Source organism: Lepidothrix coronata, unplaced genomic scaffold, assembly GCF_001604755.1.
Source record: "Lepidothrix coronata isolate B3197 unplaced genomic scaffold, Lepidothrix_coronata-1.0 Scaffold364, whole genome shotgun sequence".
Lineage (NCBI taxonomy): Eukaryota > Metazoa > Chordata > Aves > Passeriformes > Pipridae > Lepidothrix > Lepidothrix coronata.
Genome location: NW_016690544.1, coordinates 51,890 through 70,767, shown reverse-complemented (window position 1 = coordinate 70,767; position 18,878 = coordinate 51,890). Strand labels below are relative to the sequence as shown.

Below are 18,878 nucleotides of genomic sequence, written 5' to 3'. Positions count from 1 at the left end.
TGAGCCTCCTTTTCTCCAGGCTGAGCCCCCCCCAGCTCCCTCAGCCCCTCCTGCTGCTCCAGCCCCTTCCCAGCTCTGTTCCTTCCTCAGCCTGGAATGTCCATCCGGGTGTGTTGCAGTTGCTGATCCCAGGCTGTGACTGTGTGTGTCCTGCAGGGCTCTAGCTGACATGAACAATGATGGCAGGATGGATCCCTTGGAGTTCTCCATCGCCATGAAGCTCATCAAGCTGAAGCTCCAGGGGTACCAGCTCCCCTCTGCTCTGCCCCCCGTCATGAAGCAGCCGCCCCTCGCCCTGCCCGGCGCCCCAGGATTTGGTGAGCTCCCTTGTCCTCCTTGCTGGCTTGCACTGCAGCACCCCCATTGAACAGGGGGGACATTTGGCAGTTTCTGAAAGAAAGTTTTAGGAAAAAGAGCTTCTAAAGGGATGTGAACTCAAAGCCAGGTGCTGCATGTGCCCCCCCCCTCAAATTGCACTGGGCTTTGAGCACAGTACCATGAGCTGAGGTCCTGTTTGCTTCAGGCCTGACACTGCTCCAGACAAAAGGTGGCTCAGGCAGCAGGGCTGGTGCATCCCAGAGTGCTGGAGTTTAGATTCCAGCTCGGCGTTATGACATCTCCAGCCTTGGCAGGGTTAGCTCTGTTTTCCTTGAGTTTTTATGAGCACCTTCTGCTTTTGTTTTAAGAATGGTGCTGCTCTGGCATGAGCTGCTGGTTCAGTCCTGGGGGTTAAGTGCTGCCAAAGTCACCATCATTTCAAGGGAGAGTAGGGAAAATGGGATGGGAAGAGGAAAATAGCCAAGTGAAGGCAAACCTCCTGCTTGACACACTGATGTTCCCCTGTGTCCTGCGGGAAGAGGGTCTTTACCTTTCTGGGTTAGTCGTTGCTGTGACTCAGGTTTATTGATGCTTGAGAATCCCAGACTGGTTTGGGTTGGGAGGGACCTCAAAGCCCATCCAGTGCCTCCCCCTGCCATGGGCAGGGACACCTTCCACCAGCCCAGGGTGCTCTAAGCCCCGTCCAAACTGGCCTTGGACACTCCCAGGGATCCAGGGGCAGCCACAGCTTGTCTGGGCAACCTGGGCCAGGGCCTCCCCACCCTCCCAGCCAGGAATTCCTTCCCAATATCCCACCTAAATGTCCTAAGAAAAGGGAACAGTGCCTCTGATAAGCTGCCTGCAGCAATGGGGTTTGATCTGCTGCCACTCAGGTTTTACAGTCACAAATAAAACCTTAAGAAAACAATGAAACTGGACAGAGCAAATACAGGTTTAAGTGAGAAAAGGCAGAATAAATTTAACCCCCTACAAAAATCAGCAAAATCTGGGATTCCCTTTCTCTCATTCCCTGTACACTCGATCCCAACTGTTTGCTTGTTCTTTCCACTGGCTTGACTGGCCCTTTTTAACCTCCCTGTTCTCCCTGTAACTCTGCTCACCCCTAAAACACCCATTACTGTGCTGTCCCCATTAGCTTTGCCCCGTTTCATCCCAGCAAGAGCTGGGAGCACTGATCCTGCAGCTCCTTGTACAGGCTGCCTGGAGCTCATGGTGCTGCTCTTCCTTCAGTTCCAGGCAAACAATTCCTCTCTTAGCAAACCCTCAGGGACTTCNTCTGGGCAACCTGGGCCAGGGCCTCCCCACCCTCCCAGCCAGGAATTCCTTCCCAATATCCCACCTAAATGTCCTAAGAAAAGGGAACAGTGCCTCTGATAAGCTGCCTGCAGCAATGGGGTTTGATCTGCTGCCACTCAGGTTTTACAGTCACAAATAAAACCTTAAGAAAACAATGAAACTGGACAGAGCAAATACAGGTTTAAGTGAGAAAAGGCAGAATAAATTTAACCCCCTACAAAAATCAGCAAAATCTGGGATTCCCTTTCTCTCATTCCCTGTACACTCGATCCCAACTGTTTGCTTGTTCTTTCCACTGGCTTGACTGGCCCTTTTTAACCTCCCTGTTCTCCCTGTAACTCTGCTCACCCCTAAAACACCCATTACTGTGCTGTCCCCATTAGCTTTGCCCCGTTTCATCCCAGCAAGAGCTGGGAGCACTGATCCTGCAGCTCCTTGTACAGGCTGCCTGGAGCTCATGGTGCTGCTCTTCCTTCAGTTCCAGGCAAACAATTCCTCTCTTAGCAAACCCTCAGGGACTTCTTGGGGCAGTGCTGCACCCAGTGTGGTGTTCTGTGCTCAGGCAAACAATTCCTCTCTTAGCAAACCCTCAGGGACTTCCTGGGGCAGTGCAGCACCCAGCGTGGTGTTCTGTGCTCACACCCTCAGTGGGGTGCTGCTCCCTCTGCCCTGGGGGGTGTAGGTTCTCACTGGGATTCTCTCCCCACCCTGTGGAGGCTGCAGGCGTTGTCTCCAGTGTCTCACCCAGCACAACTCTCTCCTTTCTCGCCCGTAGGTCTCGGGGGCATTGCCAACATGCCCCCCCTCAGCTCCGTGGCCCCGGTGCCCATGGCCTCCATGCCGGTGGTGGGGATGTCCCCCCCGTTAGTGTCCAACGTCCCCGCCGTCCCTCCCCTGGCTAACGGAGCTCCCGCTGTCATCCAGCCTCTGCCTGCTTTCGCTCACCCCGGTACGCTCACCTCCCTCCTCTGCTATTAACCCTGCCCTGCCTCTCCCCCCGGAGCCAGGGGGCAGCACACGGGGCATCAGCCTTTCTAAGGATGCCTTTGGGTAAGGACTGGGCTGGGCTCGAGCCCGGTGGCACTGGGTGGCACTGGGAGGAGAGTTAAAGGAGGAGTGTGGACGTGTCCCACCGCAGGAGTCTGTCACGGGGAGAAAATGGAACAGCGGTCAGAGAAATCACCTGGTGCCAGGAAATTGGGCCTCTCCTGTCTCTTTATGACTAAGTACTGCTGGTTAGGAGGGCTGTAAAATACTGGGCTACAGATCGTTTATCCACAATGTATTTTGATGTCAACAGGGTTTGCAGAAAACTGCAGAAGGAAAAAAAACCCCAAGGGAAGAGCCCTCGTGTTTCCCCCTGTTCTGTTGGACTCCCTTACCTTTATATTGTTAAAGAGATCCCATCAGGCCCAGAGTGCTTGTGTCGTGTTAGGAGCTGACTGAATGCCCTGGACATTCTCCAGTTTGAAGTGTTAGCACTGATAAATCCCTGTTTTCTCCTTCACAGCCACATTGCCAAAGAGTTCTTCCTTCAGCAGATCCGGGCCAGGAGCTCAGCTCAATGCAAAGCTGCAGAAGGCACAGTCCTTCGATGTGCCCAGGTGGGTCGTGGGGCAGGGGCTGGGTAAATGAGGGCATTTGGGTCCCCCACACTTGGAAAAGCTCCCTTCTCTTTCACAAAGTTGTTTTCTGAAATAATATTTCCTGCAGAAACCAATCCCTGCTGAGGTACCACTCCAGCCTTTCACGGGATGCTGTGGTTTGACAGGGACTGCTCCAGGAGCAGGAAATCATGGAAATACAATAATTAACTACTAACAGTGTTGACACTGTTCTCAAGCTCTTGAAAACTTAATTTGTAGAAAAGCCTTTGCTCCTGTAAACACAACACGGGCTGTGCAGTACTGCACAGACACTCCTGGAAGTGTGACAACACAAGTAATGTATCATTTCAAATTGACAACTCTTGGTTGTTTTTAAAAGCAAATTGTTTAATAGCTCTCGTATTTTAAATGCATTCCACACACTTGTTTCTTCTCTATTCTTCAAGTTCTGAGTGAAAAATCACCTTTTTATATTTAGGGCTTTTAGATTATTACAAGGCTCAGAGTCCTGCTGGCCATCAGTGGTGTCCCCAGGGCTCCATACTGGGACCAGTGGGAGCTGATCCCTTCCCCAGTGACACACAGGGCTCAGGGGCACCCTCAGCAGCTTTCAGGTGACCCCAAGCTGAGGCTGCAGGGACACACCTGAAGGATGGGACCATCCAGAGGGACCTGGACAGGCTGGAGCAGTGGCCCTTGGGAATCTCCTGAGGTTTAACAAGGCCAAGTGCCGGTGCTTGGACTGGGGCATCCCCAGGATCAATCCAGGCTGGGGATGAGCAGATGGAGCAGCCCTGGGAGAAGGCCCTGGGGGTGCTGGTGGGGGAGAGGCTGGACATGGCCCAGCCCAGACCCCCCCGTGCCCTGGGCTGATCCCCCAGCGTGGGCAGCAGGGCAGGGGGGGATTGTGCCCCTCTGCCCCTCAGGGGAGACCCCCCTGCAGTGGGGGTTCATCTCATCCCACCCCCTGCCATGGGCAGGGACACCTCCCACCAGCCCAGGTTGTTCCAAGCTCCAGCCTGGCCTTGGACACTTCCAGGGATCCAGGGGCAGCCACAGCTTCTCTGGGCAACCTGGGCCAGGGCCTCCCCACCCTCACAGGGAGCAATTCCTTCCCAATACTGGGCAAAAGAACCCTTTCAGGTGTAAAACTTGATTTCTGTGCAGCACTTCACCTCCTTGTAAGGCTGTTGAGCCCCTGGCTCAGGCTGCCCAGAGAAGCTGTGGCTGCCCCTGGATCCCTGCAAGTGTCCAAGGCCAGGTTGGACGGGGCTTGGAGCAACCTGGGCTGGTGGAAGGTGTCCCTGCCCATGGCAGGGGGTGGGATGGGATGATCTTTAAGGCCCCTCCCAGCCCAAACCCTTCTGAGACTCTGTGACTGAGCCCTGGTGTTGCCACGATCCCCCTGACGAGCCCTGTCTGTGGTTGCAGTGCTCCCCCCGCGGCAGAGTGGGCTGTCCCTCAGTCCTCACGCCTCAAGTACCGGCAGCTCTTCAACAGCCACGACAAAACCATGAGTGGACACTTGACAGGTACTGCAACAGTTTTTGTTGTCTCCCTTTTTCCAGCTGGGAAAGGCCAGTTTTAATCTCACTGTTCACATAGTAAGAGACTCATCACTGTTTTCCTGTTTCACTCTCCCAAGTGATTAATGGGCTTGTTTAGAAGTGGATATTCATCGTAACTGGGATCATTTTAGCACCATCTCTCCCTTATTTTCTGCCAAATAAACTGACCCTGGGAAATCATTCTGGAAAAGGGCGCAGTGGGTTCTGTGAGAACCTGTGCAGCCATTTCCAGTGTTCAGCTCACCCTCTGCTGGGAGCACCTGGCCAGTTCCAGCAAGAACCTAGACTGGTTCCCTGGCTAAGCTTTCCCAGTTCTGGTGCATCTGTTTGTGTTTCAGAGCTTTTTGGTTTTTAATCTAAATTATTTAGTTGCCCAGAGAAGCTGTGGCTGCCCCTGGAAGTGTCCAAGGCCAGGTTGGACGGGGCTTGGAGCAACCTGGGCCAGTGGAAGGTGTCCCTGCCCATGGCAGGGGGTGGCACTGGGTGGGCTTTGAGGTTCCCTCCCACCCAAACCAGTCTGGGATTCCATGGTAATTGTGCAGAAGGGAAGGATAATGTAGTTGTTATTTGGGGAGCCAAATAACACCTGTTATAACAAATAACAGATGCTGATCACACCTCTGCAGTGTTGCTTGTTTGTTTGTTAATATTTGTTTCACTTTCAGGTCCCCAAGCCAGAACGATCCTCATGCAGTCCAGTTTGCCCCAGGCTCAGCTGGCCACAATATGGTAAAAATAAATCTGTTCATTGCCCTCCAAACACAAACTGTTCTTAAACCTCTGCACTGGGTTCTGGGGGGTTTTCTCCATTTTCAGTCTCTGATAAATCACATGTTTCTCTTTTTTGTGTGTTACTTTATCAAACAAAAGCTGCACTTCTGTGTCTTTATTAATATTCCCAAAAGTACCAGGAGCATGTTCTGTGTGATGTTCAGGCAGTTGGGGTTCAGGGAGGGGTTTTTAGGCAGAGCAGATTCCAGCACCCTGTGCCTCCCACATCCCTGGCCCCATGTGAGGCAGCACCAGTGAAACCTTTACCTTTGCACAGGTTGTACAACAGGAAGCTTAACCCGAGCCACCCTTCCTTTGGGCTTTCTCTGCCTTTTCCATGAGTTTGGAAGGGCTGGTTTCCCAGGGACTGGAGTTACAGATGTTTACAATAAGGGATTTTAAAAGGATTTGTCTCAGCCTCTCTTTCCTTTCAACTTGTTGTTTGCTGAGCTTTATGATATTCTTATTGTCATATGGGAAATTGTTCCTAATTAATTTCTCTTCTTTATGAGTCTTTGCTTGCAAACCATTGGAGCTCACTCACCTGAACTGCACTTGCTCTCTTTGCAAAGCACTGATAGTTTTGTTATATATTATTAAAAACCACTCTTCCCTTCTCTGTTTCATAACAAAGGGATAAAAATAAATCAGCCCAATCATCCAGCAGATGATTTTCCAAAAAACACTCAGCTTGTTGCCAGCCTGGAAGTGGGTTGTGTGGACAGGGGTCAGCCACCAGTGAACTCCAGGAGTTCTGCACAGAACTCATTCAATTTTGGACATTCAAACTGCCAAAATGTCAATTTTTGGACATCCAAACTATCCATGGAGATAAGGAATGGATGTTACAGCTCTTGTTGTCCTAAATGTGGGTCCCTTTCCTGGCCAGTGGAGCTGCAGGTGCTGTTCTCTGGGAGAGCAGAGGGTTTATCAGGCTGTGCTGGCACTGAACTCACTCAGACACACAAAGGCAAGTGTGGCCTCTCGGCTGCCCTGGGAGTTCCTGATAAAATGTGGACCCAGGCTGCTGGAGGAGCTGAGCAATTATTTCTTTGCACCCTAGATTTTCATTCTCCTGGCTCGTTCTTGCCTCCAGCCTGTGGAGTTCAGTGGCACAAGCCATGGATCAAATGAGGTTGGAATTGTCTTCCAAATTTAAATCCCATCAACAAAGTCCTGTGCCTTGGGACATCAAAATAATATATCCCTTCTTTGCCTTTGATTGTCACATTACCATGGGAGATTGGAGTGCAGCAGGCTAGAGAAACAAATCCTGAGCTGGAAGGGACCCCCAAGGCTCATCCAGTCCAAGCCCTGGCCCTGCCCAGGACACCCCAACACTCCCCCCTGTCCCTCAGAGCGTTGTCCAAACCCTCCTGGAGCTCTGGCAGCCTTGGGGCCGTGCCCACTGCCCTGGGGAGTCTGGTCATTGCCCACCACCCTCTGGGGGAAGAACCTTGTCCTGAGATCCACCCTGAGCCTGCCCTCTCCCAGCTCCAGCCCTTCCCTGGGTCCTGTCCCTGGACAAAGTTTAGGCTGTTAATTTTGTCCAGTACCTCCCTAACATGAGCAAAAGCATTTTGTGCATGGTTTTGAGCTCTGGTTTGGGTTGTTACTCCATGATTTTTAATAAGTGCATGATGCCAGAGTGCTTTTGTACTTGTCAGGATCAGAAGGTTAATGGCTTGGATTTCAATGCCAGTGGGAGCTCGGGAATGTGAGGGGGGAGCCTTCAGGGAAGAGGGAGACCAAACCAAAAAGTTCTGCCAAACACCTGAGCTGGTTCTTTTCTGAGTGATGTTGGGCAGTGGATGATTACAAGCTGTTCAGGAGAACTCCCTTGGTTCATGTCCCTTCTCCCCGTGGTGCAGGGAGCACTCAGGGCAGGAGAAGGAGAAGCCATGGCTACAAGGCAGACATCCATGAGAAATATGGGAAGAAGGGGAGCATATGGGTTTTGCTCTTCATTTGTTTTGGAAAAAAGTAGTGTGGAAAAAAATGAATTAATTTGGAACTGAATATGTTAAAATGATGCTTTTGAACGGTGATTTTTAATATTTACTCATTTCCTTACTTTGCCCCTTCCCTCCCCAAGGAATCTGTCTGATATCGACCAGGATGGGAAGCTGACAGCTGAGGAGTTTATCCTGGCCATGCACCTCATTGATGGAGCTATGGCTGGGCAGCCCCTGCCCCCTGCACTGCCTCCAGAGTTTATCCCACCTTCCTTTAGGTAACACTTGGGAACGTCACTCCTGAATTTGTGTTCCATCTGGGAAAGCTGTCCTGGGAGTGTAAAGCACAGCAGCCTGAGCAGTGACCCCTGTCCTTGTCCTCTCAGAACGGTTTGGTGGGTGCTTTATGCTGACACACCTTCCAAAACTTGCTTAGCCTGGCCATAGGAATCTAAAGCTTACACTTCCTTGGAGCAAGTGGAATGTATTGGAATTCCAGACATGTTATGGATCTACACTGTACCACATTCAGCCCCCTTGGTACAGCTGGATCTGTGAAAACTGTGGTCACTCATCACTTCTCTTTCTCTATTTCACCTTTTTTTTGTGGAGAAATGGGGTGGGAAGACAGTCCATTAAAATGGAAAGAAATGTTTGCATACTGCATGCTTCAGGTATCCTCCTGAAGATTCCCAGTGTTCTGTGTATTCCACCTGGGATCTTGCTTTTAGCCTGACTGTACTGAGCTCTTCCTCTGTCTCTGCTGCTTGTGCTGTAGTTTAAAAACCAGCTCCAGATTGGGCACTGGTGAGAGATTTTGGGGACAGGGCTGGACATATCGGGAAGTTTCATGGAGAATTGGAACTGGGTTTCTCAGGTCCCCAGGGAGAGCTGTTGGGACTCTGGGGAATAATGTTATCCTAAGGGAATGCCTGAGTAAAACCCTCTGAAAGAATATTAAACATCAGAAATGTTACATCATTGCATTGAATTTGGTTTCCTCGTTAATCCTGAATAATTTGGGCAGGAATAGGTTGTCCTAAGCCCCTGAAATCCCTGTTTTCTTGGCAGAAGAGTCCGCTCTGGCAGTGGGATTTCTGCTGCCAGCTCAGTGTCTGTAGACCAAAGGTTACCAGAAGAACCAGCATTAGAGGAAGAACAGCAGCAGCTGGAAAAGAAATTACCAGGTGAGCAGGTGAAAAGAGGGATGTTTTGTGTTCCAGGAGGGATAGTTCGTGTTCCAGGAGGGATAGTTCGTGTTCCAGGAGGGATAGTTCGTGTTCCAGGAGGGATATTTTGTGCTCCCAGAGGGATGTTCCCATGAGGCCTCTGCTGGGGGTTCCACAGCCTGACTGGGAAGTGCTGCCTCTGCAGAGCAGTTTGGGACATGTCAGAGGCATCACCAAGACACTGCTGGGTCCAGCTCCTTCCTGCTCCTTTGTGTTGGTGACACTGGAGGTGGGAACAGCCTCCAGTCTGCTCCTCTCCTGCACTCCCACAGGCAGCACTTTGCATCCCTGTTCCAGGACTGCAAGGAAGACTCTCTGCTGCCTTCCTCCTCTGGCCTGGGTGCTCTGTGAAAGATCCCAGGATTCCCACAGAGCCCCGTTTCCTCGCAGTCCGTGTAACAGTGGGGGTTTTATACAACTTCCAGCAGTTCTGGGAAAAGAACAAAAGGAAGAGAAAAGGGAATTGGCAACAGGAGAAGGGGACAAACTTGAGAAGAATTCAGCTGGTTCAGCAGCTGTTGGACTGATGTGTTCAACAGTGTGTGCACACTTGGGAGGAAATATGTGCTGTCTCTTGCCTTGCATCCCAAAAATGTCCATGTTGGGCATGCAGGGAGAGAAATCTGGACTGCAGGGTGTGGGAGTGGGACACAGAGGCTATGAAAAGGAACAGAAGGTGAAGTGGGAAGAATAATTTGGAGGGAGGACAATCCCTGATCCTGCAGAGGGATGTCAGGGAACCTTGCTGGAACTGAGGTCACTTTTAGGCCAGTGGTGAGGATGTGGGTGTGCAGGAATCCAGACTCCCTGGGCTCAGCTGCTCCAGAACTTGAGCCACTTCTTTCCTGGCAGTAATGAGTGATCTTGGGAGAATATCAAGTGTAAGTTCATTCTGGTCATTGGCATGATGGCTTTTTGATGATGTCACCAGCTGAATCCTTGGCCTTGCTCTGATGGAAGTGTTGGCTCTGGGACTGCTGCAGTTATCCAGTGGTCCTGTGTCCTCACAGAGGATCACCTGGAGAATGCTTTGCCTGAATTACTCCCACTTGCTGGACTTCCAGACCTGGAAGCCTGAGGAATGGGGATGGAAATGCACACCTTGGCTTCCTGAGGATGTGGGTTTGAGGGGCTCGACAGTGTAAATGCTGGCCAGGCTGGCAGACTGAGAGAGAGCACAGGAGCTCTGATGGAACACTTAAGGCAAAGACTGAACTGAAAGCTGCCCTAAATGTTCTGACTCGAGGGAACTCGACCCCTCAAGGAAGGGACCTTCATGGGATGTGTTACACCCCGTGATATGACGGGGTGAAGGGAGCTTTTGTCCTGACTATTGCAGTCCAGAGACCTTTGCTTGGAGTCGAAGGGCTGAGAGGGGTGAGAGGAGACCCCTTGTGTGTAATGGAAAGAGATCCAGCTACAATTCCAATTCCAACTGCTGCATGGGAGAAGAGAGAGACTGCTGCCCTGAAAGTGGAAGGGATCTTTCCTTCTTCCCTTCTGAACTTTTATTGGAGGGAAAAGAGATTTGATCCAATGTAAATATATTGCTTTATCATAGGAGAAGTAGTTAGGATTGTGTATATAATGTATTATAATATTTCTTTGTGTGGTTATTGTAATATAATTCCCTTCCCCCCATAGTGAGCCCTGTGTTGTGTCTGGAAAACCCCTCTTACACTGGGGTGAGTTGTGGGAGGGGGGCTTGGACTCGGGAATTGGATTTTTGGGGGTTTCAAAGCAGCACAATGCTCAACCCCAGAATGACCCGTGGAACTCCATTACCCGCAGTGGGGAGCAGCACCTGCTCCTGCTGGGAGCTTGTTCCACTTGGATTCAGCACTCGGACTCACATCATATAGACTGGTGTGAGCCAGTGACAGCTTCATTCCCCTCTCTGCCCCCCGTCCCCCACCCCACAGTCACGTTCGAGGACAAGAAGCGGGAGAACTTCGAGCGGGGGAACCTGGAGCTGGAGAAGCGGCGCCAGGCGCTCCTGGAGCAGCAGCGCAAGGAGCAGGAGCGGCTGGCACAGCTGGAGAGGGCCGAGCAGGAGAGGAAGGAGCGCGAGCGGCAGGAGCAGGAGCGCAAGAGGCAGCTGGAGCTGGAGAAACAGCTGGAGAAACAGCGGGAGCTGGAGCGGCAGAGGGAGGAGGAAAGGAGGAAGGAAATAGAGAGGAGAGAGGTAACGGCGGAGCAGAGCTTGGGTCGGGGGCTGGGCAGGGACCAGGCGGGAGATGGGCACTCGGGACTGGGCTGGCATTGGGAGTGAGCAACACTGGGAGCATGAACCCACATTTCTGGGGGCTTGGAGGTAAGGAAGAACCAGCAATCCCTTCATTCTTCCTGTGGAGTGAATGGGTGAGACGTTTCAGTGTAGGACAGCGTGCTCCTGACCTCTGACTCCTTTAAAAATAATAATAATGATTATTTTATATAACGAGATGCTTGAGTGGATGAAGAAAAACCTATGGCATTCATGATTTGCCAGTGATGAGGTGATTTTACAGAATCCCAGAATGGTTTGGGTTGGAAGGGACCTTTAATATCATCCAGTCCCTACCCCTGCCGTGGGCAGGGACACCTTCCACTAGCCCAGGCTGCTCCATCCAACCTGGCCTGTGATTTGGGCCAGGCCTTTAATTTGTCAAAGGAAACACACCCTGGGGAACTCAAAAAGCTCTCATTGTCTCCCACTGCCAAACAATGATGAGTCCAGTGCAGAGCACTGGGCTGTTCTTTGCAAAGCTGCAGGGTGTCCAGTGGTGGGGGTTGGAAAGGGATTTGATACTTTCCTGGAGTGTTTTCACTTAATATGAGTCTTAATATGAAACAAGTTGGTAAATCAGAAAACTGGACCTTGGGAAAGGTGAAAATGAAGGGATTCTCTCTTTAGTCATCTCTGCTGTGCAGGGGAGCCCCACCTCAGTGAGCATTTAAAGCACTGAGCAATTTGTGTGCTTAGAGGCACAGAGCAACCTAGGAGTGTGTTTTTATTAATGGTTTAATTGCTCATTAGAATATTAATTATAACGGCAATTATGAATTATAATAGCAATTATATGCGTTTAGCAATTATATTTATTTATTTTAAATGTATTTTTGAGTTATATATCGTATGTTTTATCGTATATAATTATATAAATCATATAAATTTCCCTTTCTGCTTTATTTTTCCCTTTCTCCTGGAATGCCCCAGGCTGCCAAGCGGGAGCTGGAGAGGCAGAGGCAGCTGGAGTGGGAGCGGAACCGTCGGCAGGAGCTGCTCAACCAGAGGAACAAGGAGCAGGAGGACATAGTTGTCCTGAAGGCAAAGAAGAAAACCCTGGAATTCGAGCTGGAAGCTCTGGTAGGTGATGGATCCCGGGTCAAACACACAGGCATGGTGTGGCAGTGACGGTGTGACAGTGGCTGTGCCATGGCCGGGTTTATTTGCCAGAATTTCGGTTGTAAATGTGAAATAAAAGTACTTTTTAGATCCTGACCCGCCTGACAAAACGTTCTGGTAAAAATAAAACCAGAGCTCTTTTTCCTTCCTTTTCAAGAATGACAAAAGGAACCAGCTGGAGGGAAAACTTCAGGATATCAGGTGTCGGCTGTCGACCCAAAGACAAGAAATTGAAAGTACAAACAAATCCAGAGAGCTCAGAATTGCAGAAATCACCCATTTGCAGCAGCAGCTACAGGTGAGAAAACCTCTGATTTTATTCTTAGCCTTGAATTTTGGCATTGATACCCTGAGCAGAGCTGCCCCAGCATGGGCTGTGCTGTTCCTTGCCCCGAAAGAGATATCCTTGAAATTATCCTTGAAGATAATTTGTCATTCCTGGAAATTAATGTTCTTCAGACCCATCCAGGAATTGTGCCTACACTAGAAGCTGTGTCTGTGCTTATCACTTCATCCTCCTGGAGTCCTGCTGTGGGGAGCAGCAGAGAAGTTGTTTGGCCTCAGATGTTTGGGAGGACGAGGAGAAGGGGGTTTCATGGCGTGGATTTTGCTGGCAGTGGTTGCAGTTTGTGTGCTGGGAGAAAGGCTCAACTTCAGTGAAATGGCTTGTGGATGATCCATTTTTAATTGTAAAATAATGAACTTTCAAAGCTGCAGTTCCCAGTGAAGCCAGTTAGTTCCTGGCCTAGCCCTGGCATTGTCCTTTCCTGCTGCTCCATCTGAAGTTCTCTGTGGAATGGAAGTGGAACTGAGGAGGTGCCTGATTTTAGGGAGAGAATGTGCTTTGAGGTTTGTAAAGGTTCCCAGGGGGTTATAGGATTTAATTTAGGGACTTTTCTCTTCATTACACATTTCATATTGCTTGAAATTAATTCTTGGCTTGTCCTGGGGGTGTCTCAGTGTGTTTCTGCCTCTGCAAAGAGAATCTCACACTTAGGTTAGGAGGGCTCAGGTGTAAAACCTGACTTAAACCCTAATCCTACTGCTCCAGTCCAGCTCCACTCTTGCCTTCCCTGGCAGCTGTCCTGTTGGATTTTTGGGTTTGGGGTGATTTTGTAGCAATAGCTGTGGCTCTGTGGTAATACCTTCCCTCAGGTGCTGATTGATCTCCACCACTGATATTTCAGGCAGTGTCACATGAGGTGTTTTTATCCCAAAAACTGTGTCACTGCTTAGGAGAAACGGCCAGATTTTATCTGGGGAGAACCTAAAAGCTTTTTTCTGAAAAAAACCATTATTTTTTCAAATATCCTGTCAATTTTTCTGTCTCATCTCTAGAGGACAGAGTAAATCAGTTGAGGTTTAAAAAAGGAGATTTTAATCCTCCAAACTCTCAAAGAGGTTAAAAAGTCAGCACTGGCATTAGCTCTGAAGGGTGAGGTACCTTCCCTTGGAAATAGTTTAGTTTAATACACTTGAAACTCCCTATGGAAAGATGAGTCAATTCAAAGGAGTAATTATTCTTCAACCTATTAATTAGTTTCAAGAGGGAGTTTCATTAAACTTGTGGCAGAAATTGTGCACCACTTAATCCTGGCTGATGGGAGTTTGTGCTGGTTATCTGGATCTGTCTGGTCGAGTGGCATTTCCAGGGATGTTCAGAAGGACCCTCCCTTCCAAACCCCTGATCTGTGACCTGCTTATTACCTGCAGGGACTGTTTTTCTCCTTGATGAATCCTTTGGCTCCCAAGGAATTTGAAGAAGACTTTCCCTTGTTGAAGGGGCAGGGACTGGGCTTTGATTTCACTGCCATGTGGGACGTTACTCAATTCTTGGACGTTTCTTGTTGCATGAAACTTCAGAGTTAGTGGTGCCATTAATGTCTTTCATCTGTTTATCCAGTACAAGGAAAGGATGTGGAAAACCATCTGGTGGATGTTCTTGGATAGGTTCTTATTCCAAGGGTTGTCTGTGATTTCAGGAAACAGAATTTGACCTTCACGATCCCTTGGCGTTCTCTGTCCTTACACACTCTCCAAACTATTCAGTGGATTGAGTAATCTGGAGTTGGGAAGTGTTCTGGCCTTTGAAAGCAAAACACCCGAGGTGGTGATCTCATTCCCCCCTGAAATGCTGTCCTGGGGTACTTTCTGTGCTTGAAGAACTCTTTCTGTAAATCCTGTTTTGTTTTGACACCCATCCTGCTGTTTGATGACCTGCAGGGTTCTCAGACTCCCAGGCCCACGGGGTGCTTTGGGCTGGAAGGGGCCTCAGAGGTGCCCTGGGCAGAGCAGCTGGACAGTCAGCTCTGCTCCAGCTGAATTTTGCTACCTTGGGGATTCATAAAGTCCTTGACTCTGCTGTGCCTTCTCGGGATATTTGCTGGAACATAAGGAGATTACAGGAGGCTGCAGTCGTTGCATAACCATCAGATGTGAGCTGAGCACTGCAGAGCCCAGTCAAGGCCTGGCAGGAGGAAAGTGGGACAATCTGGAGCCGTGTCAGTGCAGCCAATCCCGTGGTCTTGGAACAAAAACCACGACTTTCTGTGGAACTCATCATTTGGGTTGGGAGGGACCTCAAAGCCCATCCAGTGCCACCCCTGCCATGGGCAGGGACACCTTCCACCAGCCCAGGTTGCTCCAAGCCCCGTCCAACCTGGCCTTGGACACTCCCAGGGATGGGGAGTCCACAACCTCTGTGGGACTCACTGTGGGATTGAGCACTCAGGTGACATTTATTCCTCGGGTGAGGTGATATCACCTGCAATCCCTCCTGACAGATTGAACCTGTCAGCTGGCTGAGGCCTCAAAAGCCTGCAATTCCAGACAGCTGCTCCAAGGAATTGCTCTGTTTGTCTGGAAGTTGGGGTGTCCATACTCATGATCTTTGATAAAAGAAGCTCTTTCCCCTCCTGCTGCTGTGATGTGTTTGACAACTTGAAGTTGGGGGTCAGGGCTTCTGAAAGGTGTGTGGAGCAGCTCTTCATCCTCCAGAAAGAGCAAGGATTCTTTATGAAACATAAATATAAATGTATATATAGGAATGATCCACCAAAGGAGGAATTTCTGATCTGCAGGGACCCCTGTAACATATCAGTTCACAATCTTACAACGATGTGTTGAGTGTGAGAAAGATCATAATCCCCTTCCACAAGCACCAAGTCCAGAGACTGAGGACTCGAGGATTTTCACCTCACAGAGCTCACTTTTCATGGCTTTTGGCCAGAATATATTCCTTTTGAGGGAAAGTCTTTATTTTCTCTCCTTCAGATAAACTGTAAATATTTGTCTTTCTGTTCCTGATCGAAGTTGTTTGTTGTGGCTGAAGTGACCCCTCGCTCACCCCGTGCCTGTCTCTGTGCTTGTGTTCCCTGTCCTGGATCCAGGAGTCTCAGCAGATGCTGGGGAGGTTGATCCCAGAAAAGCAGCTGCTCAATGATCAGCTCAAGCAAGTCCAGCAGAACAGTTTGCACAGTGAGTAGGTTTTTGGGTGTGTCTCACTCTGGGTGGGACCCGTTCCCTCCTCCCAGTGTCCCCTGGAATTGCTTTCTGTGTGTCACAAGCTCCATATTGAAAAACGGTGCTTTCTGTGACCCAGTGGGCTCCATATGAGGAAATAATTATTTGCCAATGTGTTTAAAACCAGGAGATTCTCTTCTTACCATCAAAAGAGCCCTGGAAGCCAAGGAGCTGGCACGGCAGCAGCTCCGGGACCAGCTGGATGAGGTGGAGAAGGAAACCCGATCCAAACTGCAGGAAATTGATATTTTCAACAATCAGCTGAAGGTAACCCAGGACTCATTAATGACCCTTCCTTCTCAGTGTTCAGTGAACCATTTTCTAACTTGAGCGTGGACAAAAATAACTGAAGTGGTCGATTTGGATGGTTGGGTTTGGGAACATTCTCCAGTCTGTCTTTTGGGGATCTGATTTGACTTTTATTTTATTTTATTTTTAACAAAACACTACTTAGCTTTCCAACTCAGGGTTTGAATCACCTCAGTCTGCAGACTCTCTTCAGCAGTAAATTTGAGCTCTGGTTCTGATTGCAAATTGGAAATTGCCCCTTCCTGTGCTTTGGCATCCAAGGAGTGCCAGTAGGTCAAACCTGCTGGAATCAGGAGTTCAAACTGAAATCTTGAATAAAAAAGACTTGATTTCCTCCTGCCACCAGAATTTTACCTGCTGTTCCTCCTCCCCTGCTGTCCCTGAGTGTGGGTGTCTGTGGGTTGTGGTTTCCTGCTTTGTTGCTCAGTCTGGTGTGAGACCTGTGTGGGTTTTGGGTGTTTCTGCACAAGAACTGTCCCTGTTCTTCAGAGAGAAGGTACAAATTAGTCTGTATTACAAACCTCTAATAACATTCATTTTTTCATTAAACATTTCAATGTTAAGGTAGTTGATCTGCCAGTTCCCCTGATGGGTTCTTCTGAAAGCTGAGCAAAAAAATCCCCAATTTCCTGCAAGGTGTCAGAAATTGTGCTGTAAGTGTTCAGGAGGAAAATCACTGGAATAGAGACATTGATGGTTCTGGAGTTGTTGGACTGGGATTCAATCAGAAGCTTTAGAATGGAAGGTGGGTTTGAAGTTAAGCAACAAATAGCTTGTTTAATATTAAAGTTATTATTAACTGTAGGAAAAATTAAAAGCTGACTCACAATCTGAGGGAGTAAGGAAGGGGAGAAGTTCTGTGGAGTCAGACACAACACAAAATAGGCTCAATTTATACCAAAAGAAAATAGACTGGTTTAAACCTTGCTTAATTAATCCTCGAGGTTTAAACCTCAGTTTATTTTCCTTTATACGTGGGGTTTGGACACATCTCAACGTGTTGTGCTTTTTGGATGTTGTTTTTCTAACAGAGTCCTTCCAAAGTGTTTTGCAGATCAATATGACCAAAGGATATTAATGCTAAAATTATGATCAATATCTGATCATAAATTACCCAAACAGAATAAATGGGCAGAGGGAAGAACACTCTCAGTACTTTTGCTTATCTGGAACATCAAGACTTTAAGTCTGTTGCCTGTTTTGGTCACGATGTTCAAACACCTGGATGTGAAGTGTTCCTGCCCAGCTCTGTCACTGGTGATTCCAGTAGGAGAGAGATGGCAGCATCTTCCCTGTCTGCAGTCCCCCAGAGCTGTAGGATGGGGAAAAGGGAGGGATTGTGTCTGCCAAGGCCAAAGCAGATGCTTTGGGTCCTGGGAAAAGGGCAGGAAAGGGTTGGTGTGGAAAAGCTTCAGTGAACACACAACTGCAGGGCCCTCTCCTCTGGGATCAAATGCTCTGCCTGGCTCAAGGGGAGGAGATCTGATGGAATCCTTGTAATCCCTGAAGTATCCCAAGTTCTGTTGCCTTTCTGTCAAAAAGGCAAAATCTTGGCTCAGCCAACAACTACATTTGTTGCACTGAAGTTTTTACAGCAATGCCTTGTCTGTGTGTAGTGAATATTGCTCTGCTTTAACTCATATCCAATATCCTGAGCATGGCTGTTGTGACACCTCCAAACCCTCCCTGTTGGTCTTTTGGTGAGTTCAGTGCCAAGGTAACAATTTCTCTCTGCTTTTAAGGTAAGACATTCCTTGTCCTGCCCCCCCCAGGAACCAGCAAAGCCTCGCTGTGTCTTTGAGTTCCAGTTGTACCTGTACAGCTGGAAGTTGTGTCTGTCCAGGATGAGTGTAGGGCTCTGTGAACATCCAGCTGGAAAAGCTCCATTGCTTGGCTGTTGAAGTGTTCCTAGAATTTTCTTCAGCTGGTTTCCTGTGGAACTGTGGGAGATGCTGGTTCTTCCTCCCTGTCCTCCCACTGGTACTGGGCAAAGCAATGGAGCCCCTCTGTTGGGAGAGATACCCACCAAAGCCTTATTTCCTCCTGGCTGACCCAAAGAGGGATATACATTGGATTTTTTAATCTCCAGAAATGCTCCATCCAGCCCTAGGACTATGAGCTGGGTTTGATTTCCTCACCATCCAGGTGTGTCACTGGGAAGCAAGAATCCTGAACCGGCACCCTGGCTGGGCTGGGAGGGAATAATGGGATCAGATGTCTATGGAAAACTTCAGTAATGACTCAAATGGCCCTGGAGATCCTGCCTGAGCTGAGCAGAGCCATGGAATGCCAGCACAAGCAAAGCAAGGAGTGTCATTGTTTGTGCCAGGGTTGGCAGCAGCATTTAATGATCACATTCCATGTAGTCCTACGGGAAGCTCCCTGCTCCAGGCACGGCTCAGCTGCAGCATTCCCGGTTTTCTACTGGGCAATGGAAGTGGGATATCTTACATTTAATGATGAGATAACTTATGTGCCTGCCCCTGGATCCCTGGAAGTGCCCAAGGCCAGGCAGGACAGGGCCTGGAGCAGCCTGGGCTGGTGGAAGGTGTCCCTGCCCGTGACAGGGGTGGCACTGGGTGATCCTGACCACCCCTGCCAGCCCAAGGCAGTGGGATCCTGCCAGCTGGAGGATGTTGGGCACCACAGCCCATGTGCTGGGGGGGTAGATTTGCACCTGCACAAGGTCTTTGGTGCAACAAGATCTCGGGTGACCAGGAGAGCAGGGCTGAGATCCCCCGGGGTCCTCGTGCTCTGGATGAGCATAAAATAGGGAATGGCCCAAATCCAGATTATCCCTGGACTGCAGTGATGTCCTTAGCAGAGTTTTAATTCAGACCTGGATGGGAACTGATTATCTCCTTGATGGTGTTGATTTCCTTTTCCTTGAATTT

At 49.3% G+C, this 18,878-nt stretch overlaps 1 protein-coding gene across 1 annotated transcript in view; it reads left to right on the top strand.

The window, feature by feature from the left end:
- ITSN1 (intersectin 1) overlaps positions 1–18,878 on the top strand; it is a 77,515-nt gene that overhangs the window by 13,848 nt on the left and 44,789 nt on the right. Inside the window, exons 4-15 of the mRNA XM_017838844.1 lie at positions 157–317; positions 2,411–2,584; positions 3,146–3,239; positions 4,674–4,774; positions 5,476–5,539; positions 7,677–7,814; positions 8,608–8,723; positions 10,688–10,950; positions 11,965–12,114; positions 12,311–12,451; positions 15,543–15,630; positions 15,803–15,942. Of these exons, the coding sequence (XP_017694333.1) occupies positions 157–317; positions 2,411–2,584; positions 3,146–3,239; positions 4,674–4,774; positions 5,476–5,539; positions 7,677–7,814; positions 8,608–8,723; positions 10,688–10,950; positions 11,965–12,114; positions 12,311–12,451; positions 15,543–15,630; positions 15,803–15,942 (1,630 nt within the window). The remainder of the gene's footprint in view (positions 1–156; positions 318–2,410; positions 2,585–3,145; positions 3,240–4,673; positions 4,775–5,475; positions 5,540–7,676; positions 7,815–8,607; positions 8,724–10,687; positions 10,951–11,964; positions 12,115–12,310; positions 12,452–15,542; positions 15,631–15,802; positions 15,943–18,878) is intronic.